Raw genomic sequence first — 12,418 nt, 5'->3', positions numbered from 1 at the left:
GCTGCAGAGGTCAACATTTTGTTCACGACAACAAGATGTTTGTTTGCTTTTTGCTCTCTTCACAAAGCGGAATTTTTCTCTGATGTCAGCGTTTAATTTGTATTTTCTGCACGCGGCGTTTGTGGGCTGCTTTGGGCAAGAGCAGTCTTCTGGTGCTGAACACGTGTTGCTTTATCACCGAGCTATTAAATATTTGGCATTCCAGCCTAAGAACCCGGTGGTAGCTGCTTGAGGTAGCATCCTTGTGGCTGCCTTCTGGTGGCTTGGCTTGTGGTGTGCTTGTGCCGCCGGCTGAGGTGCTTCCCGGGGACCTCCATTGTTTGGCTGTTTTTGGGGCAGCCTTTTTGTTTCTCATTTTTGGCTTTCCTCGACTGTGCTCTAACCTTCTCAGAGCTGAGGAGCGTCTAATAGCCAGAGCCCAGCAGCTTTCAGCCCAGCTGTCTTCGCTGCCGCACTTGCTGCTCCCCGCTGGTAGCCCAGGGGACCCGAGCTTCCTCAGATCTCTTTCTCTTCCTCCCTCGGGGGACGCCTCTGCCGGATTAAACAATTTTCCCAGCGGTGCCTCCCCAGTTTCCCTCGGGAGGGAAGATGCTGGCTTGCAGCAATAATATTGTTGCAGCTGCCACCGGCGAGGGCCTTGAAGCCTGCTTGGGGTGCAGAGAAGGGTTTGTGTGCCCTAGGCACGTCTTTAACAGTGATACCTCACAGTCTGATAAGTATTCTGCCTCCCTATACATCTTGCTTTGCTTGTTATCGCGTCAGAAATCCAAAGGGCTGTACGCACTGCCTGCATAAAGAAGTAAGGACACATCAGTAAGGATCACCGAAAATAGTGTGGGCATCGTGGGCTGCGCAGAGAGGTCTTCTTCCCTATCCACTCCTCCTCCTTGGCTCTTTGATGAGGCGCTTTGAAAAAAGAGAGAGGGTGGTGTGGGAAATGCCCCCGCGTGCCACGGAGCTGGCTGTGCCCCCAGCTCCCTCCACTGGGGTGGGGAAGGCTTCTGGGGCACTTGGTGGTGATCTCGGTGCGTGTTACACGAAGCACAAAAGGCAGATTAATGAAAGGTTGGCAAATGGCAGCAAAAATGCCCAAGTACTGTAAAAATATGGTGCCTCCCCCCTTTTTATTCATACGGAAATAATGGGATGTTTTGGACCCGGTCCTCTCTGTAATGTTCTCTGCTATTGTTTCTGGTGCACACTGAGACGGGAGGTTTCTTGGCACAGGCTCTATCCAATCTCCAGTCGCTGTTTGCTTATGAAAACAAGTCTTTATCTTTCCCAAAGTTAGCGAACATCGACCTTCCAGGGTATTTAAACGCTTGCCTTAAAATTTCTCAAGCCTGCTTTGTGCTGACTGCGCCATCACCTCCTTCCCAGATGCCGCCTGTAATTGCCTCCCGTGCCGGAGCTCTGTGCATTTGCATACAAACATCCGAGTGCAGTCGGAGGGCTGGGTGGCTGAGGTGATTAATCTGCCTCCTTATTAACAACATCAGAGCCTGTCGTGGTGATCGTGAGGTTAGCAGAGCAGTCAGCGATCAGCAGAGAAAAGTCTGTGCCCTCCAGAAACTCAGGAGAGAAACCCGATAATCTCTGCACACGCATCCTCTTCAAGTGCTTGCTTCAGCTTGCCCGTGCTCCTCTGCCTGCCTCTGGAGGAGGCTCCGTTGTTGCTTCAGGGCTCTCAGTCTGATTGCAGTGCAATTAAGGGCTGGATCCCGGTGGGTGCAGGCTGCTGTCTGCACCGGGACTTGCAGCATCAAGCCCTGAGCGCAGCATCGCAGCAGTTTGCTGTCCTTTTTGACAGCCCGTGTCAGCCTTGTTTGCTGTGGGATATGGGTAGGCAATTCTGCCTTCGTGGTACCTGCCTGAGCGTTGCGTCTTGAGTCGTTCAATCAGCCATCGACGTGTTTGGCTTGTGCCAATATATTTGGGATATGTCCTGGTGGTGAAGTTTCTCTCCTCCAGCAGTACGATGATTTTACTTCAACTGTTGACGCAGTTTCTTCTTTTGCTTGATTTTTTTTTTTAATTCCCAAGTTCAGGAAGTCATCCGGTGCTCTTCTATGTACTTTTACTGATTTATTTTTATTTTTTGCCAATCATGGTTAATAAATGCATTAAATGCACATGGTATCTTAACAGGATTGTTTTTTTTCCTTCTCTATTCCAACATAACTTTGCCCAGTGTGTTCCTGGGGCTAAAATGCAGTGTCCCGAAGGAGGGTGGTCTCCAGCCTTGCTTTAGTCATCGTGGGGGATATAAGTTGTGTTTGTTCAGACATCCAGTATTCGGTTTCTTCACTTATACAAACGTCATTAGAAATGACTCCAAACAAGAGTGAGAAGTATTCAAGAGTCTCAAGGAGAAGGAGATTTTAAGAGGTTTCCCTCTCGATGGAGAGGGAGTAAAACTAAGTATGACAGTCTGGATTGTACCTTCAGTTTACCACAGGCTAGACTTTGGAAAAGTACATTTTTAGCATTGGCTTCTCTTCCAGTGAGGGGGGTGGCAACTGGCTGCCTTATCTGTGACATCTCCCCCATCAGTGCAGCCATTTCAGAGCGGAGCGGGAGCTTCGGAGAGATGCTGTGCATGCCAGGAAATGCCAGTTCGGGGACGCAAAGCACAGGAGTTTCTTTTGCTTTCTCTAGGAAAACCTCATAGAAGCTCCTGATCGAGGAGGTAAAATGTTATTAGCTCTGGTCTTTCCACGTGATCCTTGCTCTGTGCTTGCAGAGGGTGCCCGGGGGCTCTTCTCGTGGCCGTGCTCCCACGGGCAAAGGGTGCAGCAGCGTGCCTCAGGTCACAGGTGGAGTTTATGGTCTGTGTGCCTTCATCAAGCAGTGCCGGAAAACCCCCGGGTGGAAATTGTAGGATGAAATTGGAGCTTGTTTGTTTGTGTGCTGTTCGGGTACCCAGCCCATCCCTCTCCACCAACGCTGGACACCTACGTTGTGATGCGCAGTAAAAGCCCCAGAAACAAGCCTCTCAGGTGTTTTTGCTCTTAGCCTTCCTCCTTTCCAAACTGAGTTTCTCTCAACTTTGCGGGTGTTCCAGACCTGAAAAACGCAAGGGTCCAAAAGCAGAGTGCATTTATCTACTTTTTTTTCTTTTTTGTGGCCAACCGCAACGAAAAACAAATTTGAGCACACGCCGCGATTGTTCAAATAGCGGATGATATTTTGAGGTGGTACTGATCTAGCTGCTAACACTTATTAAAATGAGAAGCCTCATTATGGAGCAGTGTTAAATTTGACAGGTTCTGTCTGCGTTTGGGACGGTTCAGAAAGCTGAGAACATGTAAGTACAGGCTGGCTCCTTGGCCCCAGCTGTTCTGAGCGTGCAGCAGCACATGTGCTTAGGAGTTGGCAAAACCCAGAACCACAACCGCTCAGGCAAAATGTAAATTAAAATGAGTATATTAGAAATACATTCTTGCTGATGTCACATACATGCATATAAAAAAGTCAGTGCTGCCCAAGCGTTAGTTCTGGGTTCCTTCCAAAAAATCTAGTCACACTTCTCTTTGATCTTTAATGTCTTTAATTTCAGTGAATTGTTTTATAGTGATCTGAAACTGTTCAAAATCAGAGCCACCTAGTACTTCTGAGCCTCAGCAGTACTAGAGGAATGGGCAGTGTGCGTATCTGGGCTATTAAAGTCGCTCTGCAGAAATTGAATTGCCCATACCCCCACTAACAATCTGATTTCACTAGAGTTTGTTTTCTGTTTCTGTGCTGCAGCATTTAAAAGAAAATCTTCTGTACCCTTGGGCTATTGCAAGGGTAACTTTGTCGGGGAAAATGGCTTTATTAATGTGCTGTATGCCAGGGTGTGAAGTGTTCTCCCGTGAGTTGTGCCAGTGGTTTTCTGCTCTTCTCGAGCTGCCTTGCGCTGCCTTGCTGGTGGGAGCCTCCTGCAGGCTTGGTCCCTCGAGCCTCTTCTCAGCCCAGTCTCACAGCTGCTGGGCCAGAAAGGCACAGACAGGCCTGAAGCAGTGGTAGCACCTTGCCCCAGGCAACACGTTAGGTTTGCTTTCACTCCTGGAGGGAAAAATTAGGCATCAAAGGGTCTCAGGAACTGCATCTCCAACAGGACGGAGGCTCAGCGTGACAAACATTGCCTCCGTTTCCCGTCGGATTGTGATTTCAAGTTTTCAGGCTTCACTTGCTCAAGGCCTTAAGCCCTTAATTTCACAGGCACGAGCTGGCTGTGTGGCTGTGCTGAAGAATGCAGGATGTGCTGCCCGTTGACCTGACGGAAATCTGAACGCTCTTTTCCGCAGCGTTGGTGCCCGGCGGTGTCACCGTGCTGCGTGGCTGATGCACTGATTAAGCACAGGCCAGAGTCCTTTTGTTCCAGGCTCTGCTCTGGGTGAACACGCCAAGGAGGCAGAATTTGCCTTTGTGACTTGCTGCCATAAAGGAGCTACCTAGAGGAAGGAGCGTAATTAAGAGTCTCTCATTAGCAAAACCTGAGGAGACAGCAGATCTTGTCCAAACTCGCAGAACAAAACCATGGCAAAGCCGAGAGAGAAATCAGATTTCCTGACTGCGCTCGGTGCTTTCATCATGAGGCCGTTCCTCTGGGGTTTTGCTTTTTCCTTAAACAGGGAAAATAAAGGCTCTCTGCAGTCCCCGGGGGGCCACTCCACGGTCTCCTGCTACTCCTCGGCGCTCTCCTTCCAGCGCTGGAATGTTTCGGAGCTTGTTGCTCGCTCAAGGGCCTGAGCCATTTATTTTGTTTGTTTATCGTAGAGGTCTGGTGGGAAGGCAGATGTTACGTGGGAAAGCTCTGCTCGGGATCTGTTTATCCCAGCTCTGTGGAATCTCACAGACCACCACGAGCAAGGAGCTGTGAGGTATCAGCTGTGAGATAGCGGCACTTGGAGAAGAGGCAGTGTGGTAGCTCTCCAAGCAGCTTCGCAGCCAGAGCAGTGATCTCTTGGCGTGGGTTGGGTTGGTGTTTAAAATGGACATGTGTACGGCTTTGTTTCTGTGGAGTCATTTGACCTTTTGAAATATTGGTATTTTAGGAAGTGCTCCCTATTTGTACGTGTCTGACAACAGGCAGCTGACTGCAACTCCCAAAATACGTTGTCTAGGCAGTACTTAGCTACGAAGAGATGTTTCTAAATACATCTCATTTGAATGCCTGCATTCAAAATTAAAAATCAAGCTTTTTGCTCTCGCCCGTCTTTCTTTGCCTTGGCATTTCTGGGTGCTTCAAGGAACTCAGCAGTTAAACTTTGTGTGTATGGCAGCAGGAGAGCTGGAAAGGGCAGGTCTTCGAGTCGCAGAGGATTCCTGTTTCTAAATACAGACGTCAAGATCTGGCCCGTATCTTGAGGTCTCTTCCAACCTAGAAAATTCTGTGATTCTGTGATTCTGTCTTTGGCTGGTACTTTCCGACATGGATTTCAAAATGGGCTGAATTCACAAATTCTTAAGATTCATGAGGAAATGAGTTAGCATAGTAATGGTTTATAGGAAGGAGCCCTAATGAGGGTGTCCATGCACTTGTGAAGACTAGAAAGCTGCTTATCCTTGCTAAGAGTCTAGGCCTGCAAAGTGGCAGAGCTGTAGAGAGAGCAGAGCAAAGACTGGCTATGGAAAGTGAATTTTTGGATTTCCTTATAGTTCAGTGCAAGAGAGAGGCACAAAAAGAAAACACTTCCCACGTTGAGGGGAGGATGACCACCAAACTAGAGCAATTTATCATTTGAAGAAAATGTACATAAAGTACACAGGACTGCGTCTTTGAAAGCAGCAAAGATCTACAAATTGTGCAAGACACAAATCTGTTTTCCAGCTGCCTCGGTAGCCCTTGGGGCGCCCCCCTCACGGGCAGGTTTCCTTCCCCCTCGCCGCATTTTCCACGGGCTCTCGATGGAGCCAGCTTGCTTCCAGGGCTCTTGGGCTGCTCCAGCTCGGTTGCGTGGGGGGAGACGTTTAGCAAAGAGCTGCGAGGCTCTCGGGCAGCCTCGTGCTGCTTGCTTTGTCGCTGCAGTCTGGCTTGCTCGACCCTGCTGGAAATCGGGCAGAAAACGCCAGGTGAGTTCATGCGCTGAGTATTGTCTGTGACTTGCTGCTCTGCCGAACCCCTGGGCAATAACTCAGGCTCCTTGCACCTCTGTTCCCAGTTAGAAAATGCTTATTATGGCACTTCCCTCTGCGCAAAACTGTGGAGATAAGTCCAAGTAGTGATTGTGAGGTGCTAAGGTGTCACTGGGTTTTCTTCAGCATTTACTAGCAGTTGTAACCCAAATAACGGGAAGCTGTGGCTTTTGTGTGCAGCCCTTACACCTCAGGGCAGCCCCCACTTACTGAAAAAACGTGTTTTCCCAGGTGTTTTTATTCATTTCCTGGCTGTGGAAAGAGATATCAGGTACTTGGGGTTGACTTTGTGTTTGATAAGTTTCTGCAGGCAGGGCGTGGAGGGATTGTGGCATTTCTTGCCACGCGGGTTCATTCAGCTTCATTCAGCGTGGTGCTGAGGAGAACCAGTGCACTGCCCACACTGTTTGCCATGGGTAACGGCAAGTTTGTGTAGCATCTGCTCCCGTGAAACATCTTTTTTCTTTCCACACTCGAACTCCAGCATCGCTTCCGTGCGGCTCTGTGTGAGGGCACGAGGGCTGCAGCGAAGCTCGTGCCGTGTTTGCATGTTCCTTCATGAACGTCTCTGTCCTTTTCTCTTTCTCTCCCTGGCTGAATTAGTCAGAGAAGTATTTGTATGATTGGAGTTTGTTTTAAAAATATTCTTAGGAGGCATTCCATTCTGTAGAATTAGCTACCGGGTATCCGACATCCTTTGGTGAGGAGATCTGCAAAGCATTTCAGAATGTGTGTACGTATTTATTCATTGTTACAGCTGGGCTTTTCTGTTGTTCTTTTTGCAAAGTAGTAAATAGGAGAATGATATATAAAAGAAAAATCCACAATGATTTTTTGTGCATTTTTTTTCTTTCAACAGACGTACATCGGCAGTGTGGTGATATCAATAAACCCCTACAGACCTCTACCCATTTATACTCCAGAGAAAGTTGAAGAATACAGAAACCGAAACTTTTATGAGCTCAGCCCCCACATGTAAGTACGGCAAAGAAGCTTTAGTTTTCATGCTGTCCTGAAGCAGATGCTGCCAGCTGTCTTTCTCATCAAAACGTCTATGTTGATTAAAGTAAACATAATACCCCCCCACACACAAACCAAAAAAAGAGAGAAAAAAGTTCATCCTTATTTTAAATAGAAGTTGAGTTACATTTTGTGATTCATGTATTTAGATGCTGGTACATGCATTTCAGAACATTTTCCTGTAACTGCATTGTAAGTAGTGTGTTTTCAAGGAAATCCATTTCTTGTGAAGTCCAGATTGCCTTGTGAAAGCCTCCAAGTGTTAAATATGTTTGAGTAATGTAGTATTCCTGTGGGTATTTGAAACTGTTAATTTCTCTTTGCACAGTTCAAAAAATGAAAAAACCCTCATGGTGAGTGTGGAACGGGCTGGTCGTACCTGAATGGTGTCTGTGGGAGAACAAAAACTGTCTCCTCTGGTCTGTTCTGGGTGGAAATGAGCCAATTCAAGAGGGCAGCCAAAGTGCCATAAATACGTGATATAAATCGTAAGGCCGGCCTCACAGCCCTTCCCTGCACTGGGAGGTGGCTGTCGGGCCCAGCCATGACCCATCTTGTTTGGGCACAGCCAGAGGGCCTGGAGAAGCCCTGGTGAAACCCTGTCTGTAACAGGACGAGACGTGGATGGAGCTGTGGTGGTGTGGCTGGACGTGAGGCATCTTGTCTTCAAGGCCTGTGAGGCTGTCAGCACGCTCAGCAGTTACACGTTCAGGGGGCTGCCTGGAGTGGTCAGAGGTCTCATAAATGACCACACGTGGCCGTAAGCTTCGGCATCTTCCTCTGGTGTTAGCTTTTAGATTAGAAGGAAATTGTGTGTGGAAGGACATCTGGAAGTTATTTTATTCTGATTAATTCTTTGCCTTCATACTTCACCTGTAACTCTTCCAAATACATTGGCTGAAATGCAGGCAGCCAATTAAGCAGATCAAATGAGCTTCTGGTCCTTTCCTCGGCCCTTTTGGATCCAAACTTTCGCGATGTTCAGATTTTCTTCACAGCTTTGTTTAGCAAGCACAATTGCTTGCTGAATTAACACAGTTGCTTGCTAAAAGAACTTTCTGCTTGACTAACTTTGCTCAGTTGCATAAAATATGCTGGCGTATGATGGAGGATTTTAAAAATAAAACCTGGGAGTAACAGTTTGTCTGCCATTCTGAAAGTCAGCACGAAGTACTTGGTTACCTGTTGGGCAAAGTAATATATTGATCTCTGCTTCTCCATCTCTCCTGTGAGAGAGTTTTCCAGATGAAAAATGGTCAATAATGATTCCGGTACATATTTTTTTTGTTGCTTAATCCAATCAAATATACATCCTACTTTGACTAGAGAAACGTTTGCCTTTCAATATTAAAATGCAAATTAGTTTCAGGGTGGTAAGGGCAGGTGTCAGAAGCTTACAGCGAGAGGCTCAGGGAAAAGAAAGGAGAACCTGAACTGAGTAGGAAATTGTTTCATTGGTGTCATTCATTGCTAACGACAGGAATTGTGTGGTCAGGCTGCCATCTCAGAACGAGACCGCCTGGAATCCAAGCACTGGGAATCCACTCAGTAGGCTGGGGAGAGAAAATATTGAATGTTAACTTATGTCAGGAAATCTTGACAGTGTATTAGTAAGGCAATTTCCCTCGCAAGTTCAGTTACAGTGCCAAGTTGTGGAAAGTTATGAGCTTGATTTGTCTGGGGCAGATGTGATCTCTCCACAGGTTTCTTTATTTGGTATTGCTTCTGTACGAGGATTTTGTCTTCTAACACCCATTAGACAAAATATACTTAAAAATACCGGATTATGGAATAGCTCCTTTCAGTTTATTCTGCAGAGGCACTTCTGCCTGAAGTAAAGGTGTTGTCACCTCGTGGCTCACGTTCTCCAAGGTCGGTCACTTCAGAGAGATCCCCCTGGGCTGGGTGGCCAGGCTTCACACATCGGCGTCTCTGGAACAGACTGCTGAGGGACATTTCCGGACCTAGGGCTCTGTGGGGGAGTTTCTGGGAAATTAGGATCTTAAAGCACTTTTTGGTTATTTTCCAGTAGTTTCGCATGGCCTCGCGTCTGGGCTTGGGGTACATCAAGCGTCTGGGTGTGAGGGAGTGTGACAGGGAGGGTGTGCGGGGGAAGTCCAGCTGTCCCGGGGAAATCGGCTGGGCGAGAACATGAAAAGGGAAGGGGAAGGAGAGAAGTGCACAATGACATGAAGGAAATCCATACCTCGAGACGTTTTTTCCATACATGGTCACTGAAGGAAACACAAAACCACGTGAGTGGAAATCTGTTCTTGTGTTTTCTTAACCCAAATCCGAAAGACGAGGGGAGTCATCACCTTCTCGTCTACTCTGTGTTTCCTCAGCAGCATCTACAAGAGTGCCTAGTGCTTTGGTGACACTAATTAATACTTAATTGCATGTTTCAAGCTTTATTTATTTATTTATTTTTTTAAATGCCAGGATCCCTGGCAGAAGGAGTTCCCGGTCAGATGATTTTGGATAACGTTATACCGATTAAAATTGGATCAAAGAGTGTTTATTTATATCGTCCATTCTTCTCTAAATTCACTGTTGTTGTGGCGCTGTGTAAAAAGTGTTACTCTTCTAGGCCTCTGGAATGCTTGTTTTCCTGCTCTGTGGCTATTTGCATAGCTGCAGCAGGAAGTTTACCCAGTTTTTTATTTATTTATTTATTCCCCCAGTGTTTCGTTAATCTTGCTGTTTTTGTCTTCATCTGTGAGGCAGGATCAGCCTTGTCTCTGCCTCGGCAGGGCAGAGGGTGACATTTCAGCGCTCAGACAATTTGCTGCTTGATTTGTGCAGTCCTCGCGCTCGCGTCCTGCTCTTTCAGTTGATGCAGTTCCCCTTTCAGCTGATGTAATTGCTGTTCTGCTCACCTTGTGGGTAGCCTAGACGTGAGAGACAACCAAGCTGCCTACCTGGCTGATTTACATCGACTTCCACCGGTGACAAAGGATCTTCAAAGCGAAGGCACTGTGAGATAAACACTTCATTGTACCATTTATTTGTAGCCGCGGTGCTGTATCGCTTTCGTACCAGTAACAGGTTTGCTCTATGGGATTGCAGGGCAGGTGCTTTATTGCATCTCCTATCTTAACAGCAGCTGCCAGTAGCTCTCCACCTCTGGCAGGTAACACGCCGTGTGGCTCTCTGCTCCACTTCCCAGTCTGAAATGCCTTAACTTCTCACTGCAGAACTGCAAATTATTTGAAGTCGAGGAACAAAATAGAAAGCGGTCACTGTGCTGCTAGCGACAAGTTGCAAGCCGGTAAGAATTTGTAGTCAACACACTTTTTTATTTTTTTAGAGATGCACCGATATATTTAAGACGCATAACTGGGACGTCAGTAAGATCAGGCAGTGTGTTAGAAATGTGGCTGATCTGCCAGTCTATTGAATTCCACTTGGGAAATTTTGCTGAACACTTTATTTACTTGTTATTCGTATCTTGGAGTCAAATATTTTCTGAATAGACAATGGTTTTGTGCTAAAAGCTTTCAGATATATAGAGATTTGCAGGCAAGTCCTGAAAAATGGCCTGCCTTTACATAGAATGCAACTACAGAGATATCAGCCTGATGCCTCTTACAACGAGGAACTTAATTACGTGTCCCTCGTTTCAGTGGTCAATATATTAATAATTCACAGGACAAATCATTCTCGTACTGATACCTGCAGTTACATTGTCAATAGGCAAAACTGGCTGTAAATTATTCAAGTCAGGACTGTTTTGAGTCAGTGTAAGCAGTGAATATAGAAGTTATAGTCCTGCTTCTGGCTTTTTTTGTTGGTTTTCCAGGATGGCATGTCTTCAGAAACACTAAGGTTATGGAAACTTTTTTTTTTCCTTTCATTGATTTAAAGCAAATATTTTTGTCTGAAGGGGTGGTGCAGTCTGAGCTGTGAGGGATAGTGGTTGCCTATATGTAAAACTCAGCTGTTCCCCATAGCCATCAGTTTTAAGATACACAGTAAGACATTTTCTTTGCTGTAGAAGGGGCTGGTGGGGTGAGAGCTTGTGCTATAGCTTAGCGTCCTTCAATGACTCTGCATGTTTATTCCAACGCTTCCTTTTCATCTTGTCCTTTCCTCATCTTCACATGCCTTTTTTTTCCCTTTCTTCTTTATTTGGAGAACTCTGCTCACACCCCAAAGGTTTTTCTCAGCTCACGGTACCCCCTTTTTACAAGGCTTTGGTTCCTATTCCTAGTAATTCTTGGCTTCTCCAGAAATTCCCCCTTTGGACTCATTCATGTGGCTCAGCAGAGTGCCTATTTCTGAAGAGATTTGTAGTCAGGGAAGACAATCACTTGGATCACTTCAAAGGTTAGTTGGCAAAATTAACCGCTGGGCAGGGCGGGCGGGCCTGCAGCTGACAGAAATCATAAATAGCAATTAAGGAAGGCTGCCTGTATGTAATATTTAAACCCGTGCTAGGAATGAGTTGAAAGAAGAAAGCGGAAGGAAAAAAAAAAAAAGAAAATAATTTGGAAGGAGGCAGGCTTAAGGCTCTTGACCTCTACAGAGTGGCAGCACTGGATATGGTGGATCCATGAAGATAAATCCCTCAAGCATACAGATGACAAGAGGGTGAAGCATCACTCTTGCTTCAAGAGTCTGCAGGACTTCATGCCAGAGAGGATGGAGCCTCTTGTGTTGCAGGCTGCTGGCCCACCTCCTGTGGGTGCACGATGTCCTGAATTTTTTGACAGGAGCCCCCAGAAGCCCCGAGAAAGCAGAGGTTTGAGGAAAGCAGCTGTGATGTGGCCATCTCGAAGCAGCCGTCCGATTTTCTGTAGAGCATTTGGGAAGACATTTGTGAGATTGGAAGCTGAGGACGTGAAGGAAGATTCTTCTTGCAGGCAGCAATACGTTAGGCATTTTCCTGAAATCTGGGCAGTTTTGGCTGGTTTGGGTAGCACGTCATGCAGCCGTCGGACCCCAGCACTTGCCAGGTGAACGTAGCCTTATCAGCCTGAACAGTAGCTGCTTGTGTGCTGCTGTTACTAGATGGCATGAAATTTTGTAATAATACCTAATAACACAGGAACTGGTTTATAGCAGGTCGCGGGCTTGTAAGGAGGCTCAGAAAACGTGCCCAAGGCCCAGGGAGTATAAACAGCCTGGAAAGCAGCGCGCAGGTGGATGTTGGGCTTTATTTTAATGTTTAAAACGGTCTGGCGTGACATTTAGACTGGATTACAAAGTTCACTGGAACGAGCCTTTGTGTCTGCCCTCTAAGGAGCTTTGTCTAACCTAGGAAATGAAAAGG

At 46.7% G+C, this 12,418-nt stretch overlaps 1 protein-coding gene across 4 annotated transcripts in view; it reads left to right on the top strand.

The window, feature by feature from the left end:
- Positions 1–12,418, top strand: part of MYO1B (myosin IB) — a 92,135-nt gene that overhangs the window by 13,090 nt on the left and 66,627 nt on the right. For all 4 annotated transcript variants that reach the window (XM_082763404.1, XM_082763405.1, XM_082763402.1 and 1 more), the window contains one exon: positions 6,983–7,098. In XM_082763404.1, the coding sequence (XP_082619530.1) occupies positions 6,983–7,098 (116 nt within the window). The remainder of the gene's footprint in view (positions 1–6,982; positions 7,099–12,418) is intronic.

The sequence above is a fragment of the Aythya marila genome, assembly GCF_965140915.1.
Source record: "Aythya marila genome assembly, chromosome: 6".
Classification (NCBI taxonomy): domain Eukaryota; kingdom Metazoa; phylum Chordata; class Aves; order Anseriformes; family Anatidae; genus Aythya; species Aythya marila.
This window is presented reverse-complemented; position numbering and strand designations above follow the sequence as displayed.